This window comes from Mastomys coucha, unplaced genomic scaffold (assembly GCF_008632895.1).
Source record: "Mastomys coucha isolate ucsf_1 unplaced genomic scaffold, UCSF_Mcou_1 pScaffold1, whole genome shotgun sequence".
NCBI lineage: Eukaryota > Metazoa > Chordata > Mammalia > Rodentia > Muridae > Mastomys > Mastomys coucha.
Genome location: NW_022196891.1, coordinates 68,601,597 through 68,614,085, shown reverse-complemented (window position 1 = coordinate 68,614,085; position 12,489 = coordinate 68,601,597). Strand labels below are relative to the sequence as shown.

At 49.1% G+C, this 12,489-nt stretch overlaps 1 protein-coding gene and 1 long non-coding RNA gene across 6 annotated transcripts in view; one reads left to right on the top strand and one right to left on the bottom strand.

Annotated features, from left to right (window-relative positions):
- Nucleotides 1-3,554, bottom strand: part of Nectin4 (nectin cell adhesion molecule 4) — a 19,126-nt gene extending 15,572 nt beyond the window's left edge. For all 5 annotated transcript variants that reach the window (XM_031389471.1, XM_031389498.1, XM_031389480.1 and 2 more), the window contains exon 1: nt 3,182-3,554. In XM_031389471.1, the coding sequence (XP_031245331.1) occupies nt 3,182-3,257 (76 nt within the window). In that variant the 5' untranslated portion in view covers nt 3,258-3,554. The remainder of the gene's footprint in view (nt 1-3,181) is intronic.
- Nucleotides 3,555-6,793: 3,239 nt separating this feature from the next.
- Nucleotides 6,794-7,805, top strand: LOC116071062. The gene is made up of 2 exons (XR_004110694.1): nt 6,794-7,040; nt 7,437-7,805. It is a non-coding gene; the product is annotated as an uncharacterized LOC116071062 (long non-coding RNA).
- Nucleotides 7,806-12,489: the final 4,684 nt, after the last annotated feature.

The window sequence follows — 12,489 nt, the reverse complement described above, 5'->3', positions numbered from 1 at the left end:
CGACTACCCCCTTCCACACCGTGGCCAGCTCTGCCTCATGCCACATCACAGCCTCAACTTCAGCTATCAGAACAGTTTTGGAGACCTGGGGGGAGGGGCGCAGAAAGCCATGGGGATGGCTCCTCAGGCAGCAGGTACCATCGGATTGTTTCTGTTCTAGTGGAAGTGTAGAGTACGGTACTCCCAGTATCCTCCAGAAAACAGGGGCAGTGTTGACTCCTCACGCAGAACTTAATTGCTTTAGATTCTGTTCCCAGATCTAGAACCCAGAGTTTCTCCACTCTCTGCGCTCCTGACTTAGTTTCCCACTTTTCATTCCCATCCCTTCTTTGCCTAATCTTTATCATCGGTGTACATTTATCCGGGCATTCTCTCCTTACAGGGCTTGCTCCCCTCTGTGGTTAGCACCCATTCACTTTCCCTGAGGACCCCTGTATCCCAAGTCCATGCTCTAGAAGATGGAGCTGTGTACCCTAAACCCCTCACTGCCATCTCTGTAGCTGGGGTCTTTCATCACAGCCCCATCACTACAAAATACTAGGATGGAACCAGGGTCACTGGGGCCAAAGGCTTCCCTGGGATTCTCCTAGTTCTCCACACTTGGGCGGGGAAGCAAACCTCCCTTTCTGGCTTCTCTGGGTTTGGGTAGGTCCTACAGGAAAGGGCCTGCCCACCTCTGTCATCAGGAGTAGAAAAGCAGGGATGGGGCCCCTCCCTTTCTAGGAAATTAATCTCCACAGAAAGTTGATCCTAACCGTCAGAGTCTAGAACTCAGAATTGACAGAACAGCTCACTCCCAGGTCGTACAGGACCCAGAGTTAGGGACTAGGATCCTGTTGGGAAGTAGTTTGCAGATTCGGCCCCTCAGCCCCAGGGCAAGAGATGGAGAAGGGAGGAGGGATGGGACCTCACCCGGAAACTCATCCTATTAAGGAGAAACAAAGAGCTGTGGTGTTGGAGGTGCCTCCCAAGCCTGGGCTCCTCTCCCTGACAGGGGTGGGGCAGGGCCCTAGGGCTCAGAGCTCTAATGTCCCTGGAGTTGGGGGACAAGTGTCACTTTGCAATAGATCCAGGAAGGCCAAGTCCTTGAGAAGGGTCCTCTCAGCCACAGGGAGACTGATCAGGTCTTCAATCACCAGAAACATTCCACTTCAAGCCAGGAGCTGGACAATCACAGAAGTCTAGCATTTCAGAGTCAGAAGGTCTGCAGAGACCATCTGGTCCTTCTTGTTCTCCTGAAGAGGAGGAGCCTCTTAGCTGATTAGAAAACACCTAACAAATTAATGGAAGAAATGGGATCAGAAGTCGAGGCTCCCGATTTCCAAATTTGAGAGGTGTTCAGAGACGTAAAATTAGTCTAGGTTCGTAGGGCCATTAAAGACATGCCCACACATAAGGGAGTCAGGATGGAGGTGATAGGGCTCTCCAAGTTTCCAGGACCCCTGGGAGTGGCCTTCATCTCTGTGCAGGTCATTGCGGCAGAAGCACAGTGATGTATGATTAGTTACTAACTTCCTGGGCAATCCTGGAGCTAGCCTTTCTCTTCCAAATAGCTTCTCTCAGATCTGGGTGAAGTCTGGGGGTAATTTTCTAGCCAGGAGTCCTTTCCTTCTTCACTGAGCTTCTGTTTGAAAGGACAGTCTTGGAGCATGGAAAGGGAAGGCAGGTTAGTATCCTGATTGTCCCCCTGCCAGCATCTAGTATCCTGGCTGAACCCAGGTCGCTCTCAACTACGCCGGGGTGTTCACACTGAGTAATCTTGCTGATCTCACCGACCTATCTGTTTCTCTTGGTTCTCCCATCTGTAAAATGAAGGAGTTGAAGTGTTGTTGATCTCTTTGATCCCAGCCAAGTCCTGGAGACAGCAGGACTCCATTCTTCCAAGTGTGGAAGTAGATTCTACAGCAAAGTGACTCTTGGGCTCCCTGGCCCAGCAGAAGGCCCCACCCTCAGGCCCTAAGTAAGTGAAAAGGGCTATGTGGAAGATGGGAATTAAGAGCAGGGGTTAGGGGTAAGGGCACGTGGCAAAGGTTGGAGCTTAGAATCCTGAGATGAGAGAGTGGACCACTGGCCAGTCGTTAGAATTCCAGAGTGCCAGTCCAGCCATTTACCCCTTGTTTTCTTGAGCTTCAGCTGAGAATGGGGGTTGGGAGGGAATCGCCAAGTGCTGCTGGACAGCTGACATTCATTCCCTGGCGGTGCTGCTTCTTGGGCTGGGGACCCTGCCGTCCTCTGCAGACAGAACCCTGTCTTTCTAAGGAGAATGAGTTCTCGACTCCTCGGTCCTCAGAAGCAGCCAATGGCATCCTACACTGTGCCCTCCCCCCACTCCACAACCCGCCCTGTGTCCAGACTCTCCCTCTCTGAAAATGACACAGTCCTACAATTTATATATACTCTCTGTATATTAGGCAGGCAGAGAGTGTGATTCAAGGCATTCAACAGAGGAAACGGCGAGATGATAAAGGAACAAAAGTGGAGGTGCTCCATTTAGGAGGCCTTTTACCTTCTAGGCTCCAGAACCCTATAAGAAACCCATATCACTCTCTACCTGTTGGTGTGTGTGCCAGGGAAGGAGGACGAGGAGTCTCTTGGCTTCCCTGTAGTCCTTCAACAAGCACCCCAGTCCTGGTGCTCAGACTATTGTCATGAGAGAAGAAGGACACAGAAATGTCCACCCACTCCCTAGACATCAGGTGGCCTGCACCTGGTGAGTAGTGGGTCAGCCACAAAGCTTCCAGGAAGCCCTGGGGTGAACAGGGTCCTTGGTTCTCACCTTACAACCTTTCAGCCCACCTACTCCAGATATATATACATATACATGTTGTGCATGTATATATGTGTATGCATATGTATGTATGTATGTATGTATGTATGTATGTCTATCACCACAGAGGCTTTGGCAAGCAAGGCTTAGGCAGAGATAGATAGGGACTGCAGACATTAAGTGGCCTGGCTTTGGGGCTCAGAGGGGACTTGAGAAGGAAGAGCTACACTGGTTCTTCGTGGGACACTGCTGTCTAGTGGAGTGGTACAAAGAGATAGTCTCCTTCACCCAGAGTCCAAGGAAAGGGAATGTTTGTGTGTTTGTGTTTGTGTGTGTGTATGTGTGTGTTTGCGTGTCTGTCTCTGCCAGGTAGGGCTCAGAAGCAAGAGTCCTGAGGGTTCAGGCGAGTCCTACCTGTAAACGATGCCAGGAACAACAGCGTCAGCCAGGCTTCAGGGCCCCACATCTCGGCTCCCAGGGACAGGGGCATTGGCTGAAAGGTAGACCTGCCCAGAGATTCTGGAGTTCCACGGAGTTCTCCCTGGGAGCCGGTTCTGGAGCTGGGTAAGGCTCTGACCCAGAAGTCAGGAAGTCAGGGAGTCCCCAGGCACTGCCGTACCTGCCTATCCCACTTGGGTCTCCACTAGGGGACCCAGGCCCCAGTTCTACCCACCCAGCCGTGGCTACCCCTAAGAAGCCGTGATCGGGAGCCCTGAGCTCCCCCAGAGCTGCTTCCCACGCCGTGGCCAACAACGAAGGCAGAAACCTGGGAACCTGCTAAGCAGGTCAGAACAGGTGCGTCTCAGGGGGCCGGGCCTGGCACAGAGAGGAGACTCCGCAGCCACCGCCCCCACGGCCTGGGCTAGCTAATGGGCGCCAGGGAGGGAGGGAAGAAGGAAAGGACCTGGGTGCGGGCAGTGTGATTTCATCCTCAACAGGGGCTTTACCTGGGAGAGTATGAACCCGACTGTAAGGGGAGCCCATAGTTGGTGAGGTGCGGGGTTTCGGGGGGGGGGGGGGGGCGGCAAGAAGGAGGGCTGAGTGCCTTAAAGAGAAAGGTACCAAGATGAACAGGGGCAAGGCCCTTGTGTGAGGAAAGGAAACCAGCGGTCTCTTATGCCAGCCAGGTCAGCTGTTTCTTGAGGTTTGACAAGTTCCTGAAACTCCTGATGGGCTCAGCTTCAGTGCCTCAGAAGCAAGGGGAGAACCAAGGATGTCCCTGGTCTGTTAGTCCCTCATCCTTTAGAAGGCCCAAATCGGAGAGTGGACTTTGCAAGAGGATGGCCAAGCTTAGTCTGGTGGTTTTCTGGAAGCAGGAAGCCGGTTCAGAGACCCCTGAGAAAGAACTTCCCTGGCGTTCCTCTGGCGGACTCTCTGCATGGGAGAGGTGGAGGGGCTGACCAAGGAATTTGCTCTGTGGATTCTTGGTGTCTTTTCAGAACCGTCTCTCCACAACTTGATACCTGGCCTGGAGTTTTAAAAGGAAGAGGGCCTTTTCTCTATGGCATGTCCCTCCATGGTCACGGGGAGGACAGCGTGTCTGGACTTTGCGAGGATGGTATTAATTTCACTCCTATCCCTGTACTCCAGCAACACACAGATTCATCTGATCACATATTTCCAGTTTGGTGGAACAAAAGTAACCACCAAGCGACAGCTGGGAAGCCAGAAGAAAGGGAGAATCTTTACCTCCTGAAAGAGAGAGGCAAGATTTCTGGCACACTGGAATTTCAAAGACGGGTAAAAGCCAGGCAAGCTGGTGCAGATCTGCATGCAGTCTCCGAACTTGGGAGGTGAAATCATAAAGATCAAGCTTTCTCTCAGATAGCTTTGGCTACATAGAGTTTTGGGCTATCCTGAGCTATATGAGGCTCTCCCCCCAAACAACAAGAACAATAATAACTTTTTTTTTTTGTTTTCTTTTTCGAGACAGGGTTTCTTTGTGCAGCCTTATTGTCCCGGAGCTTGCTCTGTAGACCAGGCTGGCCTCAAACTCAGAACTCAGAGATCCACCTGCCTCTGCCTCCCAAGTGCTTAGGATTAAAGGCGTGTGCCACCACTGCCCATTGCGAACAAAATACTTTTAGAAGTACACATAAATATGGAGAGACAACCAGGGGAAGAAAATATATGTTAGATAGGTTTCGTATCTGGAAACAGAAAGGGAGAATGAGTTATCAATAAGCAACTTCCCCAGCTCTTCCTGCTCAGGCTTTTGTTTGTTTGTTTTCTAGGTGGAGGCTTTGGACCAGGGCCTTGTGCATACAAGCTCCCTACCACTGAGCCACACAGTCCTCAGCCCCCTCACTCACAAATCTCACTCATCCCTCAAAACTGACCCCAAATGCCACATCTCCCACGAAGCCTTCCCAACTCCTCCCCCCTGAGATTACTCTTTTCTCTCTTCTCTTCTTCCTCAGCTTCTGCCAGTCTCTTTATTATAGCTTATGGACCCATAATTTCGTGCTCATCTTATCTCCTTAACTAAATTGTAAGCTTTAATGAATGCAAGAGCCATTGATTGAGGCCTGTTGTACGACAGAGATTGGGTAAAGGTGTTAAGCCGTGGGGGAGAGATGACTGCTGTCCTCTGTGAAGTCCTTCAAAGCTGGGCTTGTTTTATCATTGTGAAGAGTCAGTCAGCTGTGCCAGGGCAGTTGACAAGCCCCGGTGGGAACCATGTGCGTTTTTTGACAGAGGACTTCATTTCTGAATAAACCAGTGTCAGTTTGGAGAAGGTGGTGGGTGGAGTCGGCAGAGATCTCAAATGATCATAAATTACCATACCGAACCTGGGTTGTAATCTGGACTCTAACGCTGCCCTTAGAGTGGACCTGACTCTGGATCCCACCCCTCAGTACCGGCCATGATGGTGATCTCTTCCCTGAGGGCTACTCCCTGCAGGTCAGAGGCAGATTCAAGGGTCAGGCTGGGTGCCAGAGCACCTTAGTTTCTGTCCACCTCCACCTTGGCAAACCCCTTCCCCTCTTCAGGACTCAGGTCTCCGCCTATGCCAGGGGAACGGCCCCACCCCGATGCTGCTTTGAGATCCAGTGTGGCAGGGGTGGGGTAGAGCCAGGGGGGATGGGAGGGGGAGCATCCTGTATTATAATTATAATTATCACACCTTGGATCCTATCACAGGCTCTGAGAGAGGTGCTTCCCACGGACTCATCCCTCTAGGTACAGGAAATCGCCAGAGAAACTGAGGCACCAGGGTAGGAAAGCAGCTAGAACACGGACTGAGTACGCGGTCTGCTTTGACTTTTCCATTCGAGATACACTCTTCCCCCCAAAGGGCTTCCAGCCACAAGCACTGAGCCTGTAGATGGTGCGACCCTCCATTACTCACCCCAACTTTAGGCAGAGGGAACACTGGAAGGAAACAGAACTTCTCTGAGGTGGTTATTAAGGGAACAAACACACCTACATCTCCATGGATATGGTCAGGTCCAAGAAAACAGTCTTACAATGGGGGCTGCAGGTGCCACTGGCCACAGAGAGAATAAGGCAATGCCTCTGAGGTAGGAATGTTTCTTTCCTCATCTAACAAATATTTATCTTCAAGTCCTCTTTCTTCCCTTAATCCTGTGACGTACCACATGGACCATCGTCCTGAGGAATATGTTCTATCTATACTCAGGCCTTTCCTACCCTCTTCTGGGATGGATTTCCAGAGAAGCTGAACTTCAGGTTAGGGGCTATCTGACAATCATGGTTATGAAAGCCATTCAAGACCAATGTCTGTACTCAGAGCTCAGTTCTTCCTTCTACAGTGACTCCCCATTCCCCTCATGCCTCACTACCTACCCTCTTCCCACCTACGTTCTGAGCCCTAAGAATGGGAACAATTCAAGCCATGATGGACGGCATCTTAAACGTATGCATTTGTCTGTGTAGCATCGTTGTGCATGCCTGCGAGTGCACATTCATTCAACAGACATTTAATGAAAATCACTGTGTCAGACTCAAGGGAGGTGACAGAGATGTAGGACACATGATCTCTGCCCTCAAGGGCCCCTCAGTCAGAAGACAGGCACATAGATATCTGCAACAAATCCAATCCCACTATCACCGGTTTGCTTTGTATGTCGGTGAGTAAGTGCCACTGACATACACGGGGCTGCCTCTGTCCATATCCATGTGGATGCTCTCTGCATGTGTCCAAGCATCCACTTATACTGGTCTCAGGCCCACAGAAGGCTGCACATCTAAGCCGAACCGGTTGGAGAGGGTTGTGCTGAAATTTTTGTTGGTGACAATGGGACCTGAGGTGAGTCAGGGAGGGACGAGGCTGGGTGGAGTGGTGTGTGTGTGTGTGGGGGGGGAGAAGAGTGAGAGTGAGGGTCAGATTGAGTGATCAGGGGTGGGAGGGGGTGGGTCCAAGTGGGAAGGGACACGGGGTGGAGTACCAGGAGAATGGGCCTGGGGTAGGAGTAAACAGGAGAGCACCTTAGTGAGTGACATCCTGTTTGTCTGTGGTGAGATTCCAGGTCAGGGAACAGACAAGGAGCTTAAAGGAGACTCTGGCACGGAGAGAGGGGAGGGTGAAAGATAAATCCGAGGCAGAAGCCTGGGTGTCTGGGGATGGATGGATGTGCTGGTGCTGTTTCTGCACAGCCTTGAGAAAGCTCTTCCTCATTTGTTCATCCTCCTGCTGCCCACACAGAAAGCTGCATCCTGCTTGACTGACAAGGTAGAAGGTTGCTGATGGTCGGGCTTGGTTCCATCCCCAGGACTGAGGCAAACCAAAGGTAGCTCTGTGTCTACTTCTACTGTTCATCCATAGGATGCCTCACCATTTATAGAGATGTGGAGAGAGACGCCCCCCATACACAACACAGGGGCTCCAGAAGGCCTTCCTATACTGAAGAACACCCTTGCTCCTGGCCTTCCCACCTTAAACCTCACGATGCCCAATACTGGGACGGTGGCATCGTGTATTCCAAGAGATCCCATCTAGAGGTTGCTCTGTTTTGAGCTGTTCTTATCTGTCCAATCATGCAGTCTCAATACCCAGCCCATCTCTTAATGACAATCACGTTTCCTGATTGCCTAACAACATCCCTTGGAGCTCAGGGGGCTGGGCCTGCTTGTTCCTCAAGGGTTCTGAAGCTGGAATAAGCCACCCAGGAAAAGAGAGGGCCGAACACGCAGCATATCTGGGTCCTGTTTTCCAACAGGCCCGGTGGAACACAGAGCCCCTCCTCTTTGCTCACTCAGCCCTCTATCAACACACTTCCGCAACATCGGGCGACTAGAACGCGGTTAAGAGACAAAAGCCTTTATTATTTTACCCCGTGTTTATGGATGGGCCGGCCACTTTTAGAAGGCTGTTGGGATAGGCCCTAGCTGGCACTGGATGAGAACAGGAACTGAAATCAGTCTTCTGAGCGGAGACAGTAGCAGCAGAAGATGTAGCATGGTTCGGGGAGGAAGAGCTAGGGTAAGAGAACTTGGTTGGAAAATGGATTCCTGTGAGGACCTTGGCTGTGTTCTTCCTGTCCTTACTATCAATCCTCAGAAGAGCTAAATTCCTCCCAGGGAGCCTGCCTGTATATTGAGACAGCTGCCAGAGGCAAGACTATTCCTCCCAGCTTTATCTTGAAGTCTCCCTGAAGTGGTTTCTCCTTGGGTTATAGAAGCAGCATAAATGCAAAAAGGTTAGGCATCAAGAAGGTTCACTGCCACTGATAAGCAGCAAGGTCAGGAGCCTCAGTCTACTTGCTCTAAGGATAGGGTAGAGGAACAAGGACTGGTGTCTAACCTACTTTGCCAGGGCTTCCCTGCCTGCATGGAGGTTTGCACACTCACTAAGGTCTTCTCTGGGGAAGTGCCTGGAGAAGTCCTCCAGGGTGCGCATCAGTTACCAAGGCCTTAGGACTGTGCCCTGGGGTTCCACACACTGGGGTGTGGTTCTAAGATACAGCTGGAAGGCAGATGTCTAGCCCCTCCTGGATACATCAGGTGGTTGCTCAGTTCAGCAGAGAGGAAAAGGGCAGAATCCTAAGAAGAAAACAAGCGAAAACAGAGACAGATGCAACTATCAGAAAAAAAAAAAAAAAGTTACACAGGGAAGAAAAGGAAAGTGAGCAGGCGCTCTGATCCAGGACAGGCAGGAGGCTGAGCCACTTTTTTCCCCAGTGGAAGGGCAGCCTTCTGGAGTGCCCTATTCTGTATGGTAGGCCCAAACTCCGGGCCAGATTCTGTCTCATGCTGTTCTGTGCTTTTAGTAAGTGCTGGAAACCTGACTGTTACCTCTTTATTACTGTCTGTGCTTCAGTAAGCGCTAAACTGTAATTGTTCTATTTTCCATTCTGAAACTTTGACACTCAGCGGGTTAGTTCTCATCTGCATTCGACCGTCTGTAGAGTTTTGAATGTGGTAACGGGCACATACGTTACCAATGTATGGAGCTTGTTTTCTGGACAAACCTACTTAGATGCGATACGGGATATTCCTTATTTCCTTGGCGCAGACAGCTTTATTGAGCTTGACATCAATGCGTACATCTGGAGTCCCATCTCCTTCATGGTAGATTTCTGGATTCCTTTGAGTGCTCCAGGAGCACACTTCTTAAAGTGTGCCTCATTCCATGGTATTCTCCGGTCACCACCTTGTTGATGGCCAAACGGCCCTTCTTGCCATCCTTCTCTGCAGGAGCCATTCCACCAGCCCAGGTTGGAAAAGCTAAAATGTAATTCTTTTTTTTTAAAATAAGCATTAATAGCTGATGGTTAGCACATGCTGTTTAGCTGCAGGAAATTAAGTAAAAGGGTTTACCACTAGAGCTCCTTTCTCTGGAGCCCCTTGCTGGCCAGGTGAGAGGCTTGGAGCTCATTAACAGTTCTTAAAGCAGAGGGGAAAGAAGTCACTCACACAGACAGCACACGCACCAGGTGAAGTGGAAAACAGTGACACCACCTTCCTTTTATCGCTTTCGGCCTTCTTATAGGTTAAAATGTTCTCTATGTAAGAAAGAGTTACCTCATAGATAAAAATGTTAAAAAAGGGAGTTACAGAAGAGTATCAATCACAAGTTCAAAGCAGTGTTTCACACTGTAGGCTCATTGTAAGTTCAAAGCAACAGTTTTTAACTTACCTTATGGCCTTACCTTATCATGGTGCACATCTGTGGCTTCATCCTTGGACCTGAATGTTTTTCCTTGAACACAAATTTGTCTTAAGCCTATTTCTCTTTTTAGTGTGATTATGAAAGCTCATTGTATTTCTTATTATGCAGCCTTTACTTACTATTATGAGGAGTGGTCACATTCTATTCTTGATGACTTTATTATAAAGCCATCTCTTAAAACTTTCTTCCTGGGCTGGAGAGATGGCTCAGCGATTAAGAGCACTGATTGCTCTTCCAAAGGTCCTGAGTTCAAATTCCAGCAACCATATGGTAGCTCATTACTATCCGTAATGAGATCTGATGCCCTCTTCTGGTGTGTCTGAAGACAGCTACATTGTACTTACACATAATAAATAAATAAACCTTTAAAAAAAAAGCTTTCTTCCTAAAATTATTTGAATCTTGATTCTAACTTTGTTATAAAACCATCTCTTAAAGCTTTTCCCCCCAAATTGTTTGAATCAAATTAGGAATTCTATAAAGTCATTAACTCATCTAAAAGGCATTAATTCATGAAAGTTCATTTTCATGTTGTTCTGCAGGAAATTTTCCCAGTAGGGTAGGCTGATGCCCAGAGATCATTAGATTATATAACAGTGATAGGAGAGGCATATCAATAGCAAGAAGTAATCCTGGAATGAAGAATGAAATCAAGTCTCTTGGGGCCTTCCTTGCCTGTCACAGCTCACCCATCACAGACCATACAAAAATAAAACAAAAACAAAAACAAACAAACAAAAAATATGGTGGGGCACCTCCAGGAAAGTCATCTGCTAGCATTTGGTCTATCCTAGATGGTTCCTGACAGGTTTGCCTGGGTACTTAGCAATGCCTTGTGTCAGAAAAGAAAAGAATGTGAGGGTAAGGCAGGGAGAAGATAAGAAAGAGCATTGTGAAGATTTAAATCAAGACATAGTTTGGGGGCTAGAACAAAGACATCTCAGAGTGGGATGCATAGACCACTTCGGATGCCATTCTCAGGCACAGAATACATATCCTACAAATGCAGATTGGCTGGCTTGTGCCCACTCCCTCCTGCCAGCCACCCCCCCTTTTTTATGTCTTCTTCCCTGCTTCCCCCAAGATATAGACTTGGTTTAGAATAATTGGGAGAAGTGGGAGTCCTAGGTACTCTCTCTTTTGGGTCTTTTGTTATTACTGGGTGGAAGTAAAGGAGGTATAGAACTGGACCAGATACATTCAGAGTATATGAGGGTCAGGCTATGTATCCAGGTAAGATGCCAAGGATGCAGCATTAGAGTCCAACTAGGAGAAAAAGAAACAAGGCTGAGAGAGACTAGAAAGGACCCTGGCATGGGTAGTTACTATTCATCACAAGGAGAGGCAGAAAACAAGACGTGCGGCTCAGCCAGAGCCAGGCAAAAGCCAGAGCCTAAAATGGTTAGCAGACCAATGAGGTTTAAGCAAAGTGATCCCACCCTCTCTAGTTAGCACCTTATCTAATTTAAGGATTGTATCAGATCCATGTCCAGTCGTAGGGAAGTGAGCCAGTGAGAAGCCTGGGGGGAGATTAGCTTGTAGCTACAGACACAAGAATTTGGGGGGGGGTTTGTTTTTGTTGGAGTCATTATTTAACTTTTAAAGTTAAGATGGCTGGCTTTGACCTGGGCAGCCTAGCCTAGCCATTCTCCTGCCTCAGGGTCCCAAGTGGTGAAAGCAAAGGTGCTGTGTGTTCATGGTCACATGTGTGTGTATGTGTGTGTGTGTGTGTGTGTGTGTGTGTGTGTATGTGGAAGCCAGAGGATAATCTCAGCTATTGTCTCTCTGATGTTGTCCACTTAGTACTTTGAGACAGGGTCTCTCACTGACTTGGAGCTTACCTAATAGGCTAGGGTGGCTGGCCACCAAGCCCTAGGGATCCACTAACTTTCCCTTGCCAGCACTGGGATGTCTTGTCCCAGTTTTTTTTTTTTTTTTTTTTTTCCCCGAGACAGGGTTTCTCTGTGTAGTCCTGGCCTTCCAGGAATTCACTCTGTAGACCAGGCTGGCCTCAAACTCAGAAATCCACCTGCCTCTGTCCCCCAAGTGCTGGGATTAAAGGCGTGCGCCACCACTGCCCGGCTGTCCCAGCTTTTTTTATGTGGGTTCTGAAGATGAAACTCAGCTCCCAGGACTTGCATCGATGAAATGCTGTCCGAGCCTTAGCATATGTTTGTTTTTTATTTAACATATTTTATGTGCATTGGTATGGGGGTGTCAAATTCTCTGGAACTAGAGTTCCAGACAGTTGGGGGCTGCTGTGCTGGGGACTGAGCCTGGATCCTCTGGAAGAGCAGCCAGTGCTCTAAACCACTGAACCATCTCTCCAGCTTCTAGTGTTTGTTTCAGAAGAGAATTTTAACAGAACCCCGGGAAACTGAGGATCTTACCTGTCAGACACAGGAAAAGATCATTGGATGATCTTTTCAAAGGCACAAAGCTATTGTTGGAGCTCTGCTTAACATACAGGTGGGGACAGGCCTGGTAGGCAGGCCTGTAATCTTAGCTACTCAGGAGGCTGAGGCAAAAACTGCCGGAGCTATGACAAAATGAGTTCAAGGCCATCCTGAGTAGCCAACTTATCGAG